Genomic DNA, 24,441 nt, shown 5'->3' with positions numbered 1-24,441 from the left:
AAGAATGAAGTTCAGATATCTTGGTAATGTTGATCAGGGTTAGCTGGAAACTTCTCTTTTAGTACAAAGATAATTCTGGTCTTGCAGTTTTCTTCTGCTCAAACTCATTATATAAAACTTTGTGCTAAAATCTTCATTTAAAAAAGAAATACATCTTCTTTCCATTATGCCCATTCCTTTATGTTTTGGTGGAGTTTATGGTGTTAATTTTTGGTATGCGTGGTATCTGGATATCTGATGCTTTTGTATCTTATATGAAATCCTTTCTTGCTGATTGTGTCATCAGTGTGAAAATGAATTAAAACTGTATCACCAATTGAATAGATCTCTTCTGGTGGCTGAAGACAAAAACAAACAAAACAAATAAACAAACAACAAGAATGAATTATTTTTTCTTCAATGTAATTCATGTTTGGGAATTTTTTTGGTATATAATTTAAACCTCCCAACAACATTGAAAAGTGGATAAGAGTGACTTTATTATACAGATGAGAAAACTTGAGTTTCAGAGAACAGATGACATACTCAAGATCACAAGCCTGATCAGTGATATAGCTGAGCTTTGAACATAATTAAGTCTATTTCCAAGTTCTGGAACTTGGTGTTTTTTCCCAAAATTTTAAGCCAATTTCCTTTGATTTACAAGTAATTAAAGTGAGGTTCACAGAGGATAAAGGGACATTAAATCTATTTCAGAAGGTTCTCTGAGGCAGAGCCACTTCCAGAATCCAAATCGTCCATTCCTTCTTGCTTTAATAATCTAAGTACTAAGAATAATTTTTGTTTCATTTCTGTAGCTATTTGGACAGGAGTTCAATATTATTTAAGAAATAGTCACTGGTAGACATTTGAAAAATGGGACTAATATCTTCAGAACAAAATATGTATTCAGAAGAACATTTGATATTAATGCAGTGAATCGTGGGGGAAAAGCATTGAGAAAACCTTAAGCTTTCCTGTTTCTTATTTCTCATGTTGACAACCTCTGACCTATGTTTTGTACTCCGTCCTGTGCCCACTGCAATGGAGCAACATTCAATAGTACCGGCCAAACCCCCACATCAATGGTAGATACTGTCACTTATCAAATATATTGTTGAGAGAGGAATGCCAATGATGTACATATTCTTTTTGCTTTATGCTTTAATTTATGAAGCTTACAAAATTGTCAAAGGTGTGTATTTAGGCATATTGCTTTTAGATAATTAAACATTTAAATATTTATTGCACAATAAAAACATGAATTAAAAAAGGATGTGGACAGTAACAAGAAATTATAGCTATTGAATTCATCTGTCTTGTTCAATATTATTGAGCAAATTCATTAGAGATGGAGAAGTAAGGGAAGAAGAGGCATGTTATAACTTGTCAAGCCATTTTGTAAAAGCACTGCTGATTTGCATATGTTACACATATCAATCACCAATTTATAGGCATTTTTATCATGTCTATGGTATCCTGCTTTTACTGTATTTACCCCTGATCCACAGAATCGACCAAGCCCCACTGCTGTTGAATCGAGACCGTCAAAGAGCTCAACATAGTCATAGCCACAGTCGGCTTCTTCTTCCACTTCAAAAATCTGGAAGGATAATTCGAGTCGAGAGCCCCGTTCTGACACTAACAGCCATTCACAGTCAACTTGTCCTGGATAGTTGTTATCACCAAACTGAGCATGTGAGTACAGATCTCTGGGTTTTGATTCCACTTTCAGTCTGCCACCACACTCTGCCCAGGAAAGAAAAATGAAATAATTGAGCTCAATGAACTTTAACAATTCAAATTTCTCTTTTAATATAGTCTAACCACTCTCTAATTTCTGTATTCATTTCCACCATCAGTTATGTTCCCTATATTTGAAGATTCAGACGGCATAGTGGGTACAGTTATAGGCCCTAAAGAGACTGTGGGGTTGGAATTTCAGCTCCTTACCTACTAGCTCAGTGACTTTGGATAAGTGACATCACTTCTCTGATCCATAGGGTAAAGTGGTCAAGAGTAAAGTGCAGATGATAATAATAGTACCAATCTTAGTGGGTTTTGAGGATTTAATTAACACACAAAAATCACTTAAAACGGTACCTGCCATATAGTAACTCTCAATGCATTTTTTTATTGTTCTATCTCATGTTTTCAGTCTTAAATAACTGTTTTCATGGAAAAAAGGTCAGTGTGTTAATTTGAGTTTAATCTTAATAATTTAAGAACCCAGAATCCAAAGGAATAAGAAATAACTTAAAGATCAACAAAATATATAAAACTCCTGTATGTGTATATGTGTCATATAGAACTCTCTGCGTAGAATATATAGACCAGTATTACTTTACTTAGGTAGAAATATTTATCTAACTTGGTTGGGAAAAGCATACACACATCATTAATTGTAGTTATTTTTCTAGTTCCAGAACCTTGTCAGTTATATCTTGTTATTTTAATAAACAAAGGAATTTAAAATGCTCTTTTTATGGCTTTTTCAGAGAGATATTAATAAATATAGGCTTTACCAGTTACTACTTTTGTAATTAGAGGTAAATATACCAAAGAAATATATAAGCCTGCATAAAATTTACAGTTAGTGTAATTTAGAGAATACAAATTTTCAAAATTTTCTCAGGAACTCTTTGTAGTCTGAGGCCCCAGATTTTACAATGACTAGAGAATAAATTGTAGAGGAAGTCTACAATGTCTCCTCCAACCAAGTACACATACAAACATATGGCTGGGGGTAGGGAGAAAAAGAAAGGGATATGAAAAGTGTCAGGAGAAAGTAGAGTTTCTTTCTGCCCTTATTTGCCAATGACTGAGAGGTTCCTGGGAAACAGTAATTTCAGTACTAAAACCAGGAAAGTCCCAACAAAACTGGTATGAGTTGGGAGGGAACAAACCCAAAAATCCAATGTGGAAGATTTGGACAGCTAAGCCTCTGGTTATCAAAACACAATTGTAACCCTGGTGTGGTCATCTGTGACCAGATTGTCCTTGGCAGCACCCAGTGAAAGTGAATTAGGACAGCTAAAATTCTTAGACTTTTGAGATTTGTATATAATTTACCCACATTGTGGTTTGGTGATTTTAAGTAACAAAATATTTCTGAATTCCCAGGATGGAACCCCATCTAGATATGTCTGAATACAAGTAGGCTCAACCAAAACTATGGGCATTTTCACAGATAACTGCACATTCAGAGACCTCTGTGCGACTAACATACGAAAGAACTTCCAACTAGGGTTTCAATCATGAGAATGGCTTCCCCATCATGTTAAGTGATGTCCCTTTGTCTTCCAGATGGTAGGTGGGGTGTCTTGCACAATCTATTGATGTAGGTGCCACAATTACAAGTGTAAACATGTGAAGAAACACATGTGCTTAGAACCACTCTGGAAAGCTGCAAATCTGATCAGTCTTGGGAATCATCTCTTAAGTGTCACAGACTGGAAGGCAAGCATCCTTCCTTTCCCACCACGGTGCTTCTCTTATTCCAGTAATTCCAAGAATTATTGTCCTCTCCCTGTGACAGAACTCCACAGCTAACGGGTCTGGGTACAAATCTGAGCTCTATGCTTCATCAGCTGTGGGATTTTGTCCCCCACTTCATTCCTAAAGTGGGGATCATACATAGTACTCAAATGATAGGGTCTAGATGAAGAGTGATGGGCTAATATATGTAAAATCATTGAAGGATACCTTGCACATAGAAAAAGCCATATAAGTATACACAATTATCATTTTGTTATTATTTTCTAGTCAGAATATCTAAATGCCACCATCTATACTCCTAGAGATCCACTCAAGCATGAACAGAAAAGCCAGAAAAATTGAAAAACAATTTAAAGCACTATTAACCTGTTTTCAGAAAGGAAGGATTATATTTTTGAAGGCCAGTAAAATATTTTGTGAAAGTATTTCTGAATTCAATATATAAATGTATAAACCAGTGTAATCTCATTTACAGATATTTTAAAAATTTGACTTATTCTCAAAGTTTGATATAATTCAGTGATTTGTTTTGTTTACAACTGTCAGCACTTGTATTACTTTTATTCCACAACCCAGGAAGGGGTGGACTGTGGGAGAAGCACTGACTTCTGTGTGCCTACTTCAGAGAAACAAAGTAGCAAAACAAATCAGGATCCAGAGGAGACCATTCTCTGTCAACCCCAGATCAGAACAGAAATCAAGAAGGAAATGAAGTATTTAAACAAAAAGAGATTTCACAAAGCCTTTGTGAATCTGAAATGTGAGGCATCATTATTTGATTTTATTGAAAACTTCTGGAAAATGACAATACTCAAAACAAATGACTTAAACTACAATTAAGAGTGACTTAAAATGTTTCAGAAAGGGTGGCCCTCGTTTTAATTTGGAAAGACTTCTGTTCATTTCCTGGTAAAGTGTTAAATCCCTGTGAGGGCCTATAATTTGAGCAATAAATGCTTTTAGTAGGCACTATAATTTAAGTTCTATCAAAATAATTTCTAAGGAGCCTAATAATATATTATTTGATTTTTAAATTAGGATGATGCTTTCTGCTGCAGAATAAAGTCTTACTTGACATGCCATGTTTTAAAATATTTTCTCTCCACACTCCCCCTCTTTTTCTGTATTATAGCCTTATCCTCTGAGTGAATATATACGTTATTTTTTTTTTACTGAGTTTTTTTCTTCAATAGTTTATCTAAGGCTGGCCTAACACCATTTGTTACCTGAGTAAAATTAATTTGGACTTTTAGTATTTGGACCTACCTTTAGAGGAAAAAGGGACTTTTTCCAATAAAGTCCATTTCCCATTGAGTTGGATAGTATTACTTGTAAAAAAAATAGCTATAAAGCAATATTAATATTTCTCTTCACCTAATTTCAAAATTTGTAGTATTATAAGCTTTCCTTGTGGATAAAATTAAAATTGTATATAGAAATATAAATTTACTCAAGCAAATTAAAATGTATACTTCAGGGCCCCTTAATAAAAGTTACATGTATTCTAGAAAACATTAAATAATGAATAAATACTTTATACATTTAGCAGAAATTGACAGATGTGGTACTGGACTTGGCTGTCTTGGTGGTAAAAACTGACTGAAAATCATAAGTTTAACTTATCAGACTATAGCTGTCAAAAGGCAGGAATTCCTTCTGTTTTCTCATAAGTTACCACAAAATTCCTAATTTTTTGCTATGAATTACTAATACTTTACAGTGTCTATTCAAAGCAGGTATCAAATAAATATTTCATGAAAGACTGTGGAATAAACTTGTTAAAGAGAAAGCTTTCAAAAGAAATAAATAGTAAGCAGTACATAAGAATATTTCAGCATGTATGGCTACTTGAAAGTAACAGTGTAAATAAAATCTACCCAGAAAATTCAAAGACAGCTGGTTAAGTGAGAGCAAAAATTTACATGTAAAATAGACAAGCAAACAAACAAACAGGTAATGCCAAAAATTTTGACTAGCACAACCGAGGAGGAGTTGGGAGGCTATGACTCTAATTCTGAGTGTTATTTTTTGTGCTACTTCAGTTTCATTTGAGTCTTAGTCTCAAAATCCTCATTTCTGAGATGACAGGACCGAATCATGTTTTGCCTACAAATTATGATTGAGCCTGATCACGTGGGTATTTGAACTGAACAGGGAGAAAAAATGAGCCTATTCAGTTGGATAGTTAGGACAGAAGGCTTGATTAAGACAAATAAGGAAGCATTCAGTCTCTATTGTTTCAATTAACAGTGATCCAGTTTTGTATTTGCTTTCTTCCTGATCCAAAATGTTTATGTTAAGAGAAAATATACCATAGTAGAAAGTGTATGAGTATTGGAAACAGAATTAGGATAAAATCCAGGCTTTGATATAATTTTAGAAGTCTTTGCAAATTAATTAATCCTTCAGATTTTAAATTTCTTTATCTGAAGATAAAGATAATAATTCATACATCATATAGCTCTTTTGAGAGCTCAATGTATGTAATTTATATTAAGTATATGTATGTGCCTGAAATATCAAGTGTATGCTATATATACAATTGGATTTCAATATATGATCTCTATGATAAGATAACTAGATCCTAACAGTGGATTCTAAATGGTAATACAAACACTGAAATGGGTCCAGAGCAGAGGCTGTGAAAATTAAGGAGTCATGGAGTTATATAGCTGCAAGAAAACTTGAGATTTAAGGTAAAGGTAAAGATGAAAAGAGAAACTATAAAAGTAGGTTTTTATGAAATAAGACAGAGGAATTTATAGGTAAGTAATTTAAAAACAGTGTATCAGCTATTTCAAGAGTTTTGATAACATACTTTTACACTCCATTCTTAGAACCTGTGACAGCCACGATTATTTTAAAAATTGTGCCATTAACTCTGTGCTTCAGAAAAATATTGATCAAGTCATAGGACTCCATTTTTTCCATTCCTTCAATGTGTGACAAGTTATCAGGAAAATATTTAAAGAGCAAACGTCAAGTGTATAAAAAAATTCTTCATTAGTATGAAAATTTTAATCCATGAAAGGTTTTTCTCAAACCAGAATATTTATATTAATCATGAGAAATAATTACTTTGTATTATTTATGAGTCCAGTCATTACTAGCATGAATCAGACAATATCCACTTTCTCACAAATAGACTTCAATATAAATCTAATGCTCATAACGGAATATACTAGAGTGGAAAATAATACTGGACAATGGAATAAAGTTATGTTTTCTAAAATAAAAGCAAAATAAAAGGAGAAAACAATAATCAGGAAAACATGACAAAAATTACTGCACTAAAATTGTTTCATTGATGAACTTGTAGCCTATTATACTGCATTTTACACCAAGATAGATTTGTGTCTCAATAGTTTTGGCATTAGAACTGCCACTAGGTGTCAGTATAAGCTAAATGATTTCAGTAAATATTTTTTTTGTTTGTTTGTTTTTAAGCTGAATTAAAAAATGATATTTACTGGACATTTATGGAATATATTATAAATTTGATCCAAATTATAAAAAAGTTATTTGACATTTTTGCTTAAAATTTTCCATAGTTTTCTGAATTGTATTTTATTTCTTAAAGACTTCCATTACAGCTGGAATCTGTGAGTCAAATTAGGGATTAGGATTAGGGAAAAGATTGTGTTGCCTACCAAATAAAAGGGAAAAAATAAAACTCTGTAAAACAGAGAGTTATATTCCAAATTTGGTTTACAAAAATATATTAATGTGAAAGCTAAACAAGTAGGATTTTAGTAAAAACAAAATGTTTGAATTCCAAGCTATAGATTTCTATCTGTTAAATATAACATATAAATCAAACTGCTAAAGTTAACATGGAATACACTACAAAAATATTTAGAGATAGTTCTTCTTGATCATACCACACTGAACATGAACCAGATCAAACTATTGTGTTTCTTTTAATTAGTTCAACAGCTACAAAGATATTTAGTTAGGATGATATGTGGTTCTCAAATATTTCACACAATGCTTCAGTGAGACTTCTTCTGGTTCATTTATAATCCTGTTATAGATCCCCTGCACACACTAGAAGAGACACTTGGATCTTACTCAGAAAAGAGAAGCATCCCCTAAATTACTGACCTGTAGAATGTGTGGCTTGAAAGCCTTTTCTTTGAACAGATGCATCAGAAACAAACCGAACAAACATTTTATTTCCAGTAGCCACAAGGGGCTCTGGTATCTTGTTCCCACACAGTCGTCCAAGAATTGGTGATTTTTCCGTTTCTCCATCAAATACTTCCAAATGATCATAAGCACATTCTTGATGCTGCTCAATCTCAAAATCACTAAAGATCTATTAAAAAAGAAAGAAAGAAAGGGGAAAAAAATTAAAAAGCCACATATCACTCAAAATGGGTTCTTTTCTTTGGAGCTGAAATACAGAACAATAATATGTCCAGGCCGTGCAAATGATTCAATCCATCTAGCACATTATTGAAAGGGGTGTGAAATCAATAGAATATAAAGTCTCTAGGAAGACTTTATAATGAGGAAAACAATGTAATAACTTCACGTGAAATTCTATTGTACTATTTGACTATTGCAACTAAGTCTACTCCAGAATTTAGACAGATTATAATAACAAATGATATTTTATTCTGAATTTATACTTAATGCATCAGAAAATTTTAAACAATTATATTTAAAAAATGATTCCTTCTGGTGTTAATGATCATAAACTACTGAACATCATCATACCATTGAGCACTTAAACTAAAAAGAAAACCCCATAAAATAATTAAACAAGTAATTATTTTCACAGAAATTAAATGTAGTAAATCTTAATAGAATACAGAACACAAAGGGATTTTTCTTATACATTTCTTTATTTAGATCTTACAACCCATATTATTAGAAAATACTAATATGACTTTAAGCTAGATTATTTTTAGTTGACTGTTCAGAGAGATGATACATTTATTTTAATATTTGGAGTCTTGCAAAGTTTAGTATTTTTTTTATGTGTAGAAAATTCTTAAAACAAAAGTTTATTAAATATTTAACACATTAAATATAACAATGGAAAGTTTAATTGAGACTGACTGAAAATAATAATTGTCCAAACTATTAATAATTCCAGGGATTCTAGGTTATTTGCCATTGCCAATTAAGGCTTTTTCCATTCCTCATAAAAACCATCATACATTTAAGAAATAAACCATCACTCCTACTTAAGCCTATAGAGCAAAGCTAAAAAAAAAGTAAAATAAATTGGAGGAAAAATAAAATATGCTTGAAAATGTATTAATTTTGCTACAATCCCTACAGCATAAAATATTTGTACATAAACTTTCTACATAAATGTTTTCTTTAATGCAGTTTTGTGAAGTGATTATAATTCTCAATTTAACGCATACATTTTGTATTTTTGAAAGAAAAAAGTGACTAAAACAGGTTCTCCCTCACTGCTGATCACATTTATCTATTCCAACCACACTACCATCTGCTCTCACTTCTGACTTTAGAGGAGTAAGGGAAGAAATGAAGGAAGCAATTTATATTAATTAGGGAGTAGGAGAAAAGATTGAAGACACAAAAGAAAAGGAAGAGGGCTGATCTCTCATGTCCCATTCCGCTGTGCCCTACTTAAAAATATAAATTAAAATGTCATAACTGGACGTGAGGGGGAAGATGGCAGAAGAGTAAGACGTGGAGATCACCTTCCTCCCCACAGATACATCAGAAATACATCTACATGTGGAACAACTCCTACAGAACACCCACTGAACGCTGGAAGAAGACCTCAGACGTCCCAAAAGGCAAGAAACTCCCCATGTACCTGGATGGGCAAAAGAAAAAAGAATAAATAGAGACAAAAGAATAGGGACGGGACCTGCACCAGTGGGAGGGAGCTGGGAAGGAGGAAAGGTTTCCACACACTATGAAGTCCCTTCACTGGCGGAGACTGCGGGTGGCGGAGGGGGGAGCTTCGGAGCCATGGAGGAGAGCGCAGCCACAGGGGTGCGGAGAGTAAAGCGGAGATATTCCCGCACAGAGAATCGGTGCCGACCAGCACTCACCAGCCCGAGAGGCTTGTCTGCTCACCCGCCCGGGCGGGCGGGGCTGGGAGCTGAGGCTTGGGCTTCGGTCAGATCGCAGGGAGAGGACTGGCAGTGTGAACACAGCCTAAAGGGGGCTAGTGCGCCACAGTTAGCCGGGAGGGAGTCCGGGAAAAACTCTGCACCTGCCTAAGAAGCAAGAGACTTTTTCTTCCTTCTTTGTTTCCTGGTGCACGAGGAGAGGGGATTAAGAGTGCAGCTAAAGGGAGCCCCAGAGACGGGCGTAATCTGCGGCTATCAGCGTGGACCCCAGAGACGGGCATAAGATGCTGAGGCCGCTGCTGCTGCCACCAAGAAGCCTGTGTGCAAGCACAGGTCACTCTCCACACCTCCCCTCATTGGAGCCTGTGTAGCCCGCCACTGCCAGGGTCCCGCGATCCAGGGACAACTTCCCCAGGAGAAGACATGGTGCGCCTCAGGCTGCTGCAACGTCATGCCGGCCTCTGCCGCTTCAGGTTCTCCCCACATCCGTACCTCTCCCTCCCCCTGGCCTGAGTGAGCCAGAGCCCCCGAATCAGCTGCTACTTTAACCCTGTCCTGTCTGAGCGAACAACAGACGCCCTCAGGTGACCTACACGCAGAGGCGGGGCCAAATCCAAAGCTGAACCCCAGGAGCTGTGCAAACAAAGAAGAGAAAGGGAACTTTCTCCCAGCAGCCTCAGGAGCAGCGGATTAAATCTCCAAAATCAACTTGATGTACCCTGCATTGGTGGAATACCTGAACAGACAATGAATCACCCAAAATAGAGGAGGTGGACTTTGGAAGCAAGATATATTATTTTTTCCCCTTTTCCTCTTTTAGTGAGTGCGTATGGGTATGATTCTGTGTGAGATTTTGTCTGTATAGCTTTGCTTTCACAATTTGTCCTAGGATTCTGTTCATCTGCTTTTTATTTTACTTAAAAAAACATTTTTTCTTATAATTATTTTTAATTTTAATAAATTTATTTTATTTTATCTTACTTTTTTATTTTATTTTATTCTCTTTCTTTATTCTTTCTTTCTTTCTTTCTTTCTTTCTACATTGTCCCCCTTTTATTCTGAGCCATGTGGATGAAAGGCTCTTGGTGCTCCAGCCAGGCATCAGGGCTGTGCCACTGAGGTGGGAAAGCCAACTTCAGGACACTGGTACACAAGAGACCTCCCAGCTCCACATAATATCAAATGGCAAAAATCCCCCAGAGATCTCCATCTCAACACCAAGACCCAGCTTCATTCAACGACCAGCAAGCTACAGTGCTAGATACCCTATGCCAAACAACTAGCAAGACAGGAACACAACCCCACCCATTACAGAGAGGCTGCCTAAAATCAAAATAAGGCCACAGACACCCCAAAACACACCACCAGAGGTGGAGCTGCCCACCAGAAGGACAAGAACCATCCTCATCCACCAGAACACAGGAACTAGTCCCCTCTACCAGGAAGCCTACACAACCCACTGAACCAACCTTAGCCACTGGGGACAGACATCAAAAACAATGGGAACTATGAACCTCCACCCTGCACAAACACAGTAAGATAAGCAAAATGAAAAGACAGAAAAACACACAGCAGATGAAGGAGCAAGGCAAAAAATCACCAGACCTAACACATGAAGAGGAAATAGGCAGTCTACCTGAAAAAGAATTCAGAATAATGATAGTAAAGATGATCCAAAATCTTGGAAATAGAATAGAGAAAATGCAAGAAACACTTAACAAGGACCTAGAAGAACTAAAGAGGAAACAAGCAATAATGAACAACACAATAAATGAAATTAAAACTACTCTAGAAGGGATCAATAGCAGAATAACTGAGGCAGAAGAATGGATAGGTGACCTGGAAGATAAAATACTGCAAATCACTACTGCAGAGAAGAATAAAGAAAGAAGAATGAAAAGAACTGAGGACAGTTTCAGAGACCTCTGGGACAACATTAAACGTACCAATATTCAAATAATAAGGGTCCCAGAAGAAGAAGAGAAAAAGAAAGGGACTGAGAAAATCTTTGAAGAGATTATAGTTGAAAACTTCCCTAATATGGGAAAGGAAATATTTAATAAAGTCCAGGAAGCACAGAGAGTCCCATACAGGATAAATAAAGGAGAAACATGCCAAGACACATATTAATCAAACTTCAAAAATTAAATACAAAGAACAAATATCAAAAGCAGCAAGTGAAAAAATACAAATAACACACCAGGGAATCCCCATAAGGTTAACAGCTGATCTTTCAACAGAAACTCTGCAAACCAGAAGGGAGTGCCAGGACATATTTAAAGTGATGAAGCAGAAAAACCTGAAACCAAGATTACTCTACCCAACAAGGATCTCATTCAGATTTGATGGAGAAATTAAAACCTTTACAGACAAGAAAAAGCTGAGAGAGTTCAGAACCACCAAACTAGCTATACAACAAATTCTAAAGGAACTTCTCTAGGCAAGAAACACAAGAGAAGGAAAACACCTACAATAACAAACCCAAAACAATTAAGGAAATGGGAATAGGAACAAACATATTGATAATTACCTTAAATGTAAATGGATTAAATGCTCCCACAAAAAGACATGGACTGGCTCAATAAATACAAAAACAAGACCATATATATGCTGTCTACAAGACACCCACTTCAGACCTAGGGACACATACAGACTGAAAGTGACGGGATGGAAAAAGATATACCATGCAAATGGAAAGCAGAAGAAAGCTGGAGTAGCAATTCTCATATCAGACAAAATCGACTTTAAAATAAAGACTATTAGAAGAGACTAAGAAGGACACTAAATAATGATCAAGCGATAGATCCAAGAAGAAGATATAACAATTGTAAATATTTATGCACCCAATATAGAAGCACCTCAATACATAAGGCAAATACTAACAGCCATAATAGGGGAAATCGACAGTAACACATTCATAGTAGGGGACTTTAACACCCCATTGGTTAACAATGGACAGGACCTCCAAAATGAAAATAAATAAGGAAACACAAGCTTTAAATGATTCATTAAACAAGATGGACTTATTTGATATTTATAGGATATTCCATCCAAAAACAAGAGAATACACATTTTTCTCAACTGCTAATGGGACATTCTCCAGGATAAATCATATCTTGGGTCACAAATCAAGCCATGGTAAATGTAAGAAAATTGAAATTGTATCAAGTATCTTTTCCGAACATAACGCTATGAGACTAGATATCAATTACAGGAAAAAAATCTGTAAAAAATACAAACACACGGAGGCTAAACAATACACTACTTAATAGTGAAGTGATCACTGAAGAAATCAAAGAGGAAATCAAAAAATACCTAGAAACAAATGACAATGGAGACACGACAACCCAAAACCTATGGGATGCAGCAAAAGCAGGTCTAAGAGGGAAGTTTATAGCAATACAATCCTACCTTAAGAAACAGGAAACATCTCGAATAAACAACTTAACCTTGCACCTAAAGCAATTAGAGAAAGAAGAACAAAAAAAACCCAAAGTCAGCAGAAGGAAAGAACTCATAAAGATCAGATCAGAAATAAATGAAAAAGAAATGAAGGAAATGATAACAAAGATCAATAAAACTAAAAGCTGGTCCTTTGAGAAGATAAACAAAATTGATAAACCATTAGCCAGACTCATCAAGAAAAAGAGGGAGAAGATTCAAACCAATAAAATTAGAAATGAAAAAGGACAAGTAACAAGTGACACTGCAGAAATACAAAAGATCATGAGAGATTACTACAAGCAACTCTATGCCAAAGAAATGGAAAACCTAGAAAAAATGGACAAATTCTAAGAAATGCATAACCTGTCAAGACTGAATCAGGAAGACATAGAAAATATGAACAGACCAATCACAAGCACTGAAGTTGAAACTGTGATTAAAAATCTTCCAACAAAGAAAAGGCCAGGACCAGATGGCTTCACAGGCAAATTCTATAAAACATTTAGAGAAGAGCTAACACTTACCTTCTCAAACTCCTCCAAAATATAGCAGAGGGAGAAACACTTCCAAACTCATTCTACGAGGCCACCATCACCCTGCTACCAAAACCAGGCAAAGATGTCACAAAGCAAGAAAACTAGAGGCCAATATCACTGATGAAAATAGACGCAAAAATCCTCAACAAAATACTGGTAAACAGAATCCAACAGCAAATTAAAAGGATCACACACCATGATCAAGTCGGGTTTATTCCAAGAATGCAAGGATTCTTCAATATACGCAAATCAATCAACATGAAACACCATATTAACAAATTGAAGGAGAAAAACCATATGATCATCTCAATAGATGCAGAGAAAGCTTTTGACAAATTCAACACCGATTTATGATAAAAACCCTGCAGAAAGGAGGCACAGAGGGAATTTTTCTCAACATAATCAAGTCCATATATTACAAACCCACAGCCAACATCATCCTTAATGGTGAAAAACTGAAAACATTTCCACTAAGATCAGGAACAAGACAAGGTTGCCCACTCTTACAACTCTTATTCAACATAGATTTGGAAGTTTTAGCCACAGCAATCAGAGAAGAAAAGGAAATAAATGGAATCCAAATCGGAAAAGAAGAAATAAAGCTGCCACTGTTTGCAGATGACATGATAGTATACATAGAGAATCCTAAAGATGCTACCAGAAAACTACTAGAGCTAATCAATGACTTTGGTAAAGTAGCAAGAAACAAAATTAATGCACAGAAATCTCTGGCATTCCTATATACTAATGATGAAAAATCTGAAAGTGAAATTAAGAAAACACTCCCATTTACCATTGCAACATAAAGAATAAAATATCTTGGAATAAACCTACCTAAGGAGACAAAACAACTGTGTGCAGAAAATTATAAGACACTGATGAAAGAAATTAAAGATGATACAAATAGATGGAGAGATATACCATGTTCTTGTATTGGAAGAATCAACATTGTGAAAATGACTCTACTACCCAAATCAATCTACAGATTCAATGCAATCCCTATGAAACTACCACTGGCATTTTTCACAGAACTAGAACAAAAAATTTCACAATTTGTATGGAAACACAAAAGACCCCAAAGAGCCAAATCAATCTTGAGAACGAAAAACAGAGATGGAGGAAACAGTCTCTGTGACTTCAGACTATACTACAAAGCTACAGTAATCAAGACAGTATGGTATTGGCACAAAAACAAAAACATAGATCAATGGAACTAGATAGAAAGCCCAGAGATAAACCCACACACATATGTTCACCTTATCTTTGATTAAGGAGGCAGGAATGTACAGTGGAGAAAGGACAGCCTCTTCAATAAGTGGTGCTGGGTAAACTGGACAGGTACATGTTAAAGTATGAGATTAGATCACTCTGTAACTCCATACACAAAAACAAGCTTAAAATGGATTAAAGACCTAAATTTAAGGCCAGAAATTATCAAAGTCTTAGAGGAAAACATAGGCAGAACACTCGATGACATAAATCACAGGAAGATCCTTTTTGACCCACCTCGTTGAGAAATGGAAATAAAAACAAAAATAAATGGGACCTAATGAAATTTGAAAGCTTTTGCATAGCAAGGGAAACAAAAAACAGGACCAAAAGAAAACCCTCAGAATGGGAGAAAATATTTGCAAATGAAGCAACTGACAAAGGGTTAATCTCCAAAATTTACAAGCAGCTCATGCAGCTCAATAATAAAAAAAGCAAACAACCCAATCCAAAAATGGGCAGAAGACCTAAATAGACATTTCTCCAAAGATATACAGATTGCCAACAGACACATGAAAGAATGCTCAACGTTGTTAATCATTAGAGAAATGCAAATCAAAACTACAATGAGATATTATCTCACACCAGTCAGAATGGCCATCATTGAAAAGTCTAGAAAAAATAAATGCTGGAGAGGGTGTGGAGAAAAGGGAACACTCTTGCACTGCTGTGTGGGAATGTGAATTGGTACAGCCACTATGGAGAACAGTATGGAGGTTCCTTAAAAAACTACAAATAGAACTACCATATGACCCAGCAATCCCACTACTGGGCATATGCCCTGAGAAAACCATAATTCAGAAAGAGTCATGTACCAAAATATTCATTTCAGCTCTATTTACAATAGCCCTGTGATGGAAACAACCTAAGTGCCCATCATCAGATGAATGGATAAAGAAGATGGGCACATATATACAATGGAATATTACTCAGCCATAAAAAGAAATTAAATTGAGTTATTTGTAGTGAGGTGGATGGACCTAGAGTCTGTCATACAGAGTGAAGTAAGTCAGCAAGAGAAAGACAAATACCGTATGCTAACACATATATATGGAATATAAGAAAAAAAATGTCCTGAAGAACCTAGGGATAATACGGGAGTAAAGATACAGACCTACTAGAGAATGGAGTTCAGGATATGAGGTGGGGGAAGGGTAAGCTGTGACAAAGTGAGAGAGTGGCATGGACATATATGCACTATCAAATGTAAAGTAGATAGCTAGTGGGAAGCAGCTGCATATCACAGGGAGATCAGTTCGGTGCTTTGTGACCACCTAGAGGGGTGGGATAGGGAGGGTTGTAGCGAGGGAGATGCACGAGGGAAGAGATATGGGAACATATGTATATGTATAACTGATTCACTTTTTTATAAAACAAAAACTAACACACCATTGTAAAGCAATTATACTCCAATAAAGATGTTAAAAATATGTTAACCAATAAGCATTAGTGAATCACTATTTGCTATAATTATTATGAGTAAAAAGGAATATTTACTTCATTCAACCAATGACTATGGCTAGTTCAAAAAGATTAAATACAGCGCAAAGAATCTCACTGGAAAGAAACACAGTGCAGAAAAATACAGTGAACAAGGAGAGTTTAGCAGATTTCATTTAATCTGAAGCACAACATTCAAAGTACAGCATCACCAAATGGTTTGTCACTTATTAATCTCTGTAATCTAGTGGCAGAGAAGGAAGCAGAGTAGACACACAGTGCATGGACTATAGAAGACACTGAGTGGATTGTTGGCTGGATGTCTGTATAAGGCTGTCCATTCATCTACCTAATTACCTAAACCCAGTTTATGACCAATCCTATGAATGGAAACAACGTAGACATGGCAAACCAAAACTTCTGGTTATCTGCCTCTTATAAGATGGTACTCAGTCAGCTTCTATTATCTTTGTGTACACATAAACAGTCTTAATATCAGTTTGTAACTGTTAAAAAAGCAATAAGAGAAAATCAGCTTAACTGCAACAAGAGTTTTTTTTTTTTAGCTAAGTATGCAACCAAGCTTCTAAATAATAAGATAAATATTGTTTAAAAAGAAATATAACAATATCTGAAAACTGTTGCATGCTGAGTAATTGTCTCTTTTGAATGGGCTTTAGAACCATTCATCTATAAATATAAGGAGAGAAACCTACTGTGTACAAGAGAAAAATTTAAGAATGATGGGGGTTATGGCATTCTAAAGCTTATCCTTTAAGTAAAAGTTAAAAATGGGATCAGAATTTACAGACCTCACATGTTCAGTCCATTGATTGGCCCATTGAAAACTAAGTGAATGAGATAACTAAGTGGCTACTTCATTCTCTAATGAAATAAATGCAGGATTTCTGGAGTAAATCATAACATATTTTACAGAGCAGAGCAATACAACACAAGGTGGCATTGAACTAGTGGGCTGGGGGCATGCTGACACCTGGTCTGGAGTCAATTGGCTCCAGCTTTTTATCAAATTACTAATTACTAATGGAATCAGACTGACTCTATAAGAGTCAGATTAGGCAAAGCTTTTTTAGCTGACACATTCTCAACGATGCAAATAACTCTCATTCATTAAAGTACTGTTGAATTTTCTTTTTGGAATAAGTAGCAGATTGTTAGGTCAGCTGCAACGATTGGGTGGTCATTTTGGTCCTTTTCCAGAAGTCAGCTTAACCAAATGCTCCACCACACACAAGCAAAATGTGACAAATTCACATCTCATAAATCGACCCTGTAATTTCATAGAGACATCCACGTAGAGTCCCCTCCATATATAGTGACTTTGCCTTAATATAAAATATTTCTAGGCCATAGAATGGTATTATATGAGTCCATGGGAAAATAGAAAATTTTTAAAAACAGTTTTTAGAGTCCCCATATATAACGTGAGATACATAATTTATTACTTTATTCTATCACACATCCTGAGCCATGAATCTATATGTTTAAATGAGGCAGAATGTGAAAATTTCCAGCCACCAGGAACCAATGGCACAGAAATGTCTCCCTAGAAGACACTTAGATTCCCAAAAAATATTCCCCCAAAGTCCTTCAACTTTACAATGGAGACAGAAGAGAAAAGCTGATGTGTGGAGCTGTAAGGAAGTCTTATTTCTGTTGAAACACTACCTTCTTTTTGGGGGACTTTTAAATATTTTTTCTTAAGCGTTTACACTCAGACTTTACAGACAGTTTGGTATTCAAACATTTCAACCTTATTCACTCCATGATTATATTTCTATGATTTAAAGGTTCATAATCCAGGTTTTAGGAAGGCCAAAAAGAGTGAATAACAGTAAGTCCTAGTAAGAAATTCTAATGCATTTAAGGAGTTTCATTCAAAAGGAATAAAATTGAACTTTCATTTTAAGCTCTGGAAAGAATAACTGTGTGTTTCTGGAACATCCAAGCAAGCCTAATCTACCTTCCTGGCCACCAGCCAAGCTTCCATATGCAGCTCCCTCATATGAACATCTGTAGAGGTACTTTTACTGAAAATACAGGCACTGGCTAAAGGATAAGGCCATTCAAAGTCACATTTACAAGGGACAAGATACATTCACAAGAGACAACATAATAAAATGATAATGTTTAATGTGGAAATAAATCTAGGTAAGATTTAAACTAAGAGAATTAAAGAGACTGATACAATGTGAGCTGTTGTCAGATGAAATTCAGAGCTCCCGAATTCTAACCATCCTTCACCTTTTCCTCCCTTCGGTGAGAACTATCATTTGGTTTCCCGCAAGATGTTGGAAGGATTGGAGGTCACTGGAAAGAAAAGGCACAGTGGAATATAAACCCCAGCCTTCTGATTCAAAAGACCTTTCTTTCCCATGAATACTCTATAACAGTGATCAAATATACTTATAATGGATTTATGGTGGAGAATTATATAACACTTGTGGGTGTTTTGTTTTCCAAATATCCCATATATGAAGCTGTGAATTACAACTATATAACTTAGCAAAGCTTTAGGATATGATAAATAAAATAAAAATGACATAACTGTATTAGCCTATTGTTGTGTGCTCTTATGCCTAGAACTTTATTTCTGTTTCATTTGTTTTATTTTGTTTTTAATGAAGAATAATTCAGAATATGAAAAAATACCAGAAATTTAATGATCAGTTGAGCCTCTCAGAACCAAGACAGGGTGAAGCCAGGAATGATAGAACTTTATCCCTTTATTCATTCAGAACTTTATCCCTCTTCTAGTAGGAAGAATTTTTCCGAATATCTTTCAACCAAGGTTTCTTTTACTTTAAAATTGTTACCATACATTTATCATCTCATGATTAAACACACACACACACACACACACACACACACACATACACACTCTAAAAACAAGGCAAATATATTAGTTTCCTATTGCTGCTCTAGCAAATTAACACATACTTAGTGACTCAATACAACACACTTTTCTGGGGACTAGGACAAGGTCATTTGGGGAATGGGGAACATTATTCTGCCTGCCATAGAAAGTAAGGCCAAATATTTTCACCCTCTGATCCTCAGGAGAAATGAGGACAAACACTTATAACTGAATGATTTCAAACTCTTTTATCCATAACTTTATTAGCTCAGTCAAGAAACTAAGTCCCATAGAGGAAATCTGGCTTGAAGCCTGCTTTTTTGTAATTAAACATTTACTGGAACACAACCATGCCCATTCATTTGTGCATTGACTGGCCTCACCCAGCAACAGACAGGCTGCCTAAAGACCTCCTGAGCCCACAGCCCATTGGACACAGCCCTGCCCAGTAGATGGTCAGGACCCAGCTCTACACACTAGTGAGAAGGCACCAGCTTCAGAATCCCCTGGGCCCTAGTGGTGTCCCCCAGGAAGCCTGCAGTAGCCTCTGGATCAGCCTCACCCACCAGGGAGCAGAAAACAAATGTAAGAAAACCACAATCCCATAACCTGTGAACTTAACCTGCCCACAGCAGGCCAGACCCTGCCCTGGGACAAGCTGGGCCCTAACTCTGCCCAGTAGCAGGCCAACACAAACTCCAGAACACTCCAGACCCAGTACCCACCTGTGTTTCAGGAACTGCCCCCACCCCTCCCACTAGTGATCTTATATCAGCTCTGGGACTCCTGGGCCCTATAACCAGACTCCAGAACCTGATTCTGCCTTCCAGTAGTTCAGCACTAACACCAGGACTTGGTTTCACCCACTAGTGTGTGGACAACAGTCCCGGAGTCTTATGTACCCTAACTCTTCCCATTAGTGAGCCAGCACTAGTCTTGGGGCCCCCCGGGGTTCTGCAGCTAGATGCCTTGTGATCAGGCCCCACCAACCAGCAGCTGGCAGCCTCCACACAAGGCAGGTCCAAGCAACCAACCAGACCAGGGGCCAACCAAGCCTAATAGTCTACCCACATAGTCAGCCTGCCACAACTGAAGGACCCATGCAGGCCTAATAGAGAGAACTCCTAGAGCATAGAGCTTGGGTGACAAGAAGGGAGCACACTGCTGGAACACATAGGGCATCTGCAAAAGTCCCCTTCTCCAAGATGAGGAAACGTAATCAACCTACTAGATACATAAAAATAAAAATAAAAACAGCAACTTAGGCAAACTGAAGTGACAGAGGAACATGTTCCATGAAGGAACAAAATAAAAACCCCAGAAGAACTAAATGAAGTGGATCTAGGCAATCTAGGGTTCAAGGTAGTGATTGTAAAGATAATCAAAGAACTTGGGAGGAGAATGATGCAAAAAACGAGGTTAGAAGGTTTAAACAAGGAGTTAGAACAACCAAACAGAGATGAAAAATATTATAACTGAAATGAAAAATACACTAGAAGGAAAAAAGTGTAGACTAATTGATAGAGAAACAGATCAGCATGCTGGAAGACAGAGTAGTGGAAATCACTGAGGATGAACAGAGAAAAGAAAAAAGAATGAAAAGAAATGAGGACAGTTTAAGAGACCCCTGGAACAACATCAAGTGTACTAATATTTGCATTACAGTCTCAGAAGGAGAAGAGAATGGGTCTGATAATGAATTTTAAGACATAATAGCTGAAAACTTCCCTAACATGGGAAATGAAACAGTCATTCAAGTCCAGGAAGTGCAGAGCCACATATAGGATTAATCCAAAGAGGAACACACCAAACACTCCAACACATTGTAATTAAAATGACAAAAAGGGGGTCTTGAGAAGATGGCGGAAGAGTAAGATGCGGAGATCACCTTACTCGCCACAAGATACATCAGAAATATACACGTGGAACTGCTCCTATAGAACACCTACTGAACGCTGGCAGAAGACCTCAGACCTCCCAAAAGGCAAGAAATTCCCCACGTACCTGGGTAGGGCAAAATAAAAAAGAAAAAAACAGAGACAAAAGAATAGGGATGGGACCTGCACCAGTGGGAGGGAGCTGTGAAGGAGGAAAGGTTTCCACACACTAGGAAGTCCCTATGCAGGCGGAGACTGCGGGTGGTGGAGGGGGGAGCTTCGGAACCGCAGAGGAGAGTGCAGCCACAGGGAGGGCAAAGCAGAGAGATTCCCGCACGGAGGATCAGTGCCAACCAGCACTCATCAGCCTGAGAGACTTGTCTGCTCACCCGCTGGGGCAGGCGGGGGCTGATGGCTGAGGCTCAGACTTCGGTCGGAGTGCAGGGAGAGGACAGAGGTTAGTGGTGTGAACACAGCCTGAAGGGGGCAAGTGCGCCACAGCTAGCCAGAAGAGAGTCCGGGCAAAACTCGGGACCTGCCTAAGAGGCAAGAGACTTTTTCTTGCCTCTTTGTTTCCTGGTGCACGAGGAGAGGGGATTAAGAGCGCTTCTTAAAAGAGTTCCAGAGATGGGTGCGAGCAGGGGCTATCAGCGCGGACCCCAGAGATGGGCATGAGACGCTAAGGATGCTACTGCAGCCACCAAGAAGCCTGTGTGTGAGCACAGGTCACTATCCACACCACCCCTCCCGGGAGTCTGTGCATCCTGCCACTGCCAGGGTGCCGTGATCCAGGGACAACTTCCCCAGGAGAATGCACAGCGAGCATCAGGCTGGTGCAACGTCACGCCGGCCTCTGCCACCACAGGCTCACCCCACATCTGTACCCCTCCTTCCCCTCAGCCTGAGTGAGCCAGAGCCCCTGAATCAGCTGCTCCTTTAACCCCATCCTGTCTGAGTGAAAAACAGACGCCCTCAGGTGACCTACACGAAGACGCGGGTCCAAATCCAAAGCTGAGCCCCAGGAGCTGTGCGAACAAAGAAGAGAAAGGGAAATCTCTCCCAGCAGCCTCAGAAGCAGCGGATTAAAGCTCCAAAATCAACTTGCTGTATGCTGCATCTGTGCAATAACTGAATAGACAACGAATCATCCCAAATTGAGGATGTGGACTTTGGAAGCAAGATATATTATTTTTTCCCCTTTTCCTCTTCTTGTGAGTGTGTATCTGTATGCTTCTGTATGAGATTTTGTCTGTATAGCTTTGCTTTCACCATTTGTCCTATGATTCTGTCCATCCATTCTTGTTTTCTATTTTTTTTTACATTAAAAATTTTTTTTCATAACTATTTTTTATTTTAACAACTTCATTTTATCTTATTTTATTTTATTTTATTTTATTTTATCCTCGTTCTTTCTTTCTTTCTTTCCAATTTTTCTCCCTTTTATTCTGAGCCGTGTGGATGAAAGGCTCTTGGGGCTGCAGCAAGTAGTCAGTACTGTGCCTCTGACATGGGAGAGCCAACTTCAGGACATTTGTCCAAAAGAGACCTCCTAGCTCCACGTAATACCAAATGACAAAAATCTCGCAGAAATCTCCATCTCAACACCAAGACCCAGCATCACGCCATGACCAGCAAGCTACAGTGCTGGACACCGTATGCCAAACAACTAGCAAGAGAGGAACACAGCCCTATCCATTAGCACAGAAGCTGTCTAAAATCATAAGGCCACAGACTCCCCCAAACACACCACCAGACGTGAACCTGCCCACCAGAAAGACAAGATCCAGCCTCATCCACCAGAACACAGGAACTAGTCCCCTCCACCAGGAGGCCTACACAACCCACTGAATCAACCTTAGCCACTGTGCACAGACACCAAAAACAATGGGAACTACGAACCTGCAGCCTGTGAAAAGGGGACCCCAAACACAGTAAGATAAGCAAAATGAGAAGACAGAAAATCACACAGCAGGTGAAGGAGCAAGATAAAAACCCACCAGACCTAACACATGAAGAGGAAATAGGCAGTCTACCTGAAAAAGAATTCAGAATAATGATAGTAAAGATGATCCAAAATCTTGGAAATAGAAGAGAAAATGCAAGAAGTATTTAACAAGGACCTAGAAGAACTAAAGAGGAAACAAGCAACAATGAACAACACAATAACTGAAATTAAATATACTCTACAAGGGATCAGTAGCAGAATAACTGAGGCAGAAGAACGGATAGGTGACCTGGAAGATAAAATAGTGGAAATAGCTACTGAAGAGCAGAATAAAGAAAGAAGAATGAAAAGAACTGAGGACAGCCTCAGAGCCGTCTGTGACAGCATTAAACACACCAATATTTGAATTATAGAGGTCCCAGAAGAAGAAGAGAAAAAGAAAGGGACTGAGAAAAATCTTTGAAGAGATTATAGTTGAAAACTTCCCCAATACGGGAAAGGAAATAGTTAATCAAGTCCAGGAAGCACAGAGAGTCCCATACAGGATAAATAAAGGAGAAACATGCCAAGAGACATATTAATCAAACTTCAAAAATTAAATACAAAGAACAAATATCAAAAGGAGCAAGTGAAAAAATACAAATAACACACCAGGGAATCCCCATAAGGTTAACAGCTGATCTTTCAACAGAAACTCTGCAAGCCAGAGGGGAATGGCAGGACATATTTAAAGTGATAAAGGAGAAAAACCTGAAACCAAGATTACTCTACCCAGGAAGGATCTCATTCAGATTTGATGGAGAAATTAAAACTTTTACAGATAAGGAAAAGCTGAGAGAGTTCAGAACCACAAAACCAGCTTTACAACAAATGCTAAAGGAACTTCTCTAGGCAAGAAACACAAGAGAAGGAAAAGACCTACAATAACGAACCCAAAACAATTAAGAAAATGGGAATAGGAACATACATATCAATTATTACCTTAAATGTAAATGGATTAAATGCTCCCACCAAAAGACACAGACTGGCTGAATGGATACAAAAACAAGACCCATATATATGCTGTCTACAAGAGACCCACTTCAGACCTAGGGACACATACAGACTGAAAGTGAGGGGATGGAAAAAGATATTCCATGCAAATAGAAATCAAAAGAAAGCTAGAGTAGTAATTCTCATATCACAGAAAATGATTTTAAAATAAAGACTGTTACAAGAGACAAAGAAAGACACTAAATAATGATCAAGGGATCGGTCCAGGAAGAAGACATAACAATTGTAAATATTTATGCACCCAACATATGAGCACGTCAACACATAAGGCCTATACACACAGCTATAGAAGGGAAAATCGATAGTAACACTTTCATAGTATGGGATTTTAACACCCCACTTTCACCAATGAACAGGACATCCAAAATGAAAATAAATAAGGAAACACAAGCTTTAAGTGGTACATTAAACATGATGGACTTAATTGATATTTATAGGACATTCCATCCAAAAACAA

The 24,441-nt window shown here is 37.3% G+C and overlaps 1 protein-coding gene across 1 annotated transcript in view; it reads right to left on the bottom strand.

The window, feature by feature from the left end:
- Positions 1-203: 203 nt before the first annotated feature.
- The window catches only part of TLL1 (tolloid like 1), a 271,395-nt gene continuing 247,157 nt past the window's right edge, over positions 204-24,441 (bottom strand). The window contains exons 19-21 of the mRNA XM_007471538.1: positions 7,582-7,795; positions 1,478-1,728; positions 204-338 (exon numbers count right to left, since the gene is read on the bottom strand). Coding sequence (XP_007471600.1) covers positions 204-338; positions 1,478-1,728; positions 7,582-7,795 — 600 coding nt within the window. The remainder of the gene's footprint in view (positions 339-1,477; positions 1,729-7,581; positions 7,796-24,441) is intronic.

Source organism: Lipotes vexillifer, unplaced genomic scaffold (assembly GCF_000442215.2).
Source record: "Lipotes vexillifer unplaced genomic scaffold, Lipotes_vexillifer_v1.1 scaffold1208, whole genome shotgun sequence".
NCBI classification, from domain to species: Eukaryota; Metazoa; Chordata; class Mammalia; order Artiodactyla; family Lipotidae; genus Lipotes; species Lipotes vexillifer.
Note: the sequence above shows the minus strand (reverse complement) of the source record. Positions and strands in the feature narration are given on the sequence as shown.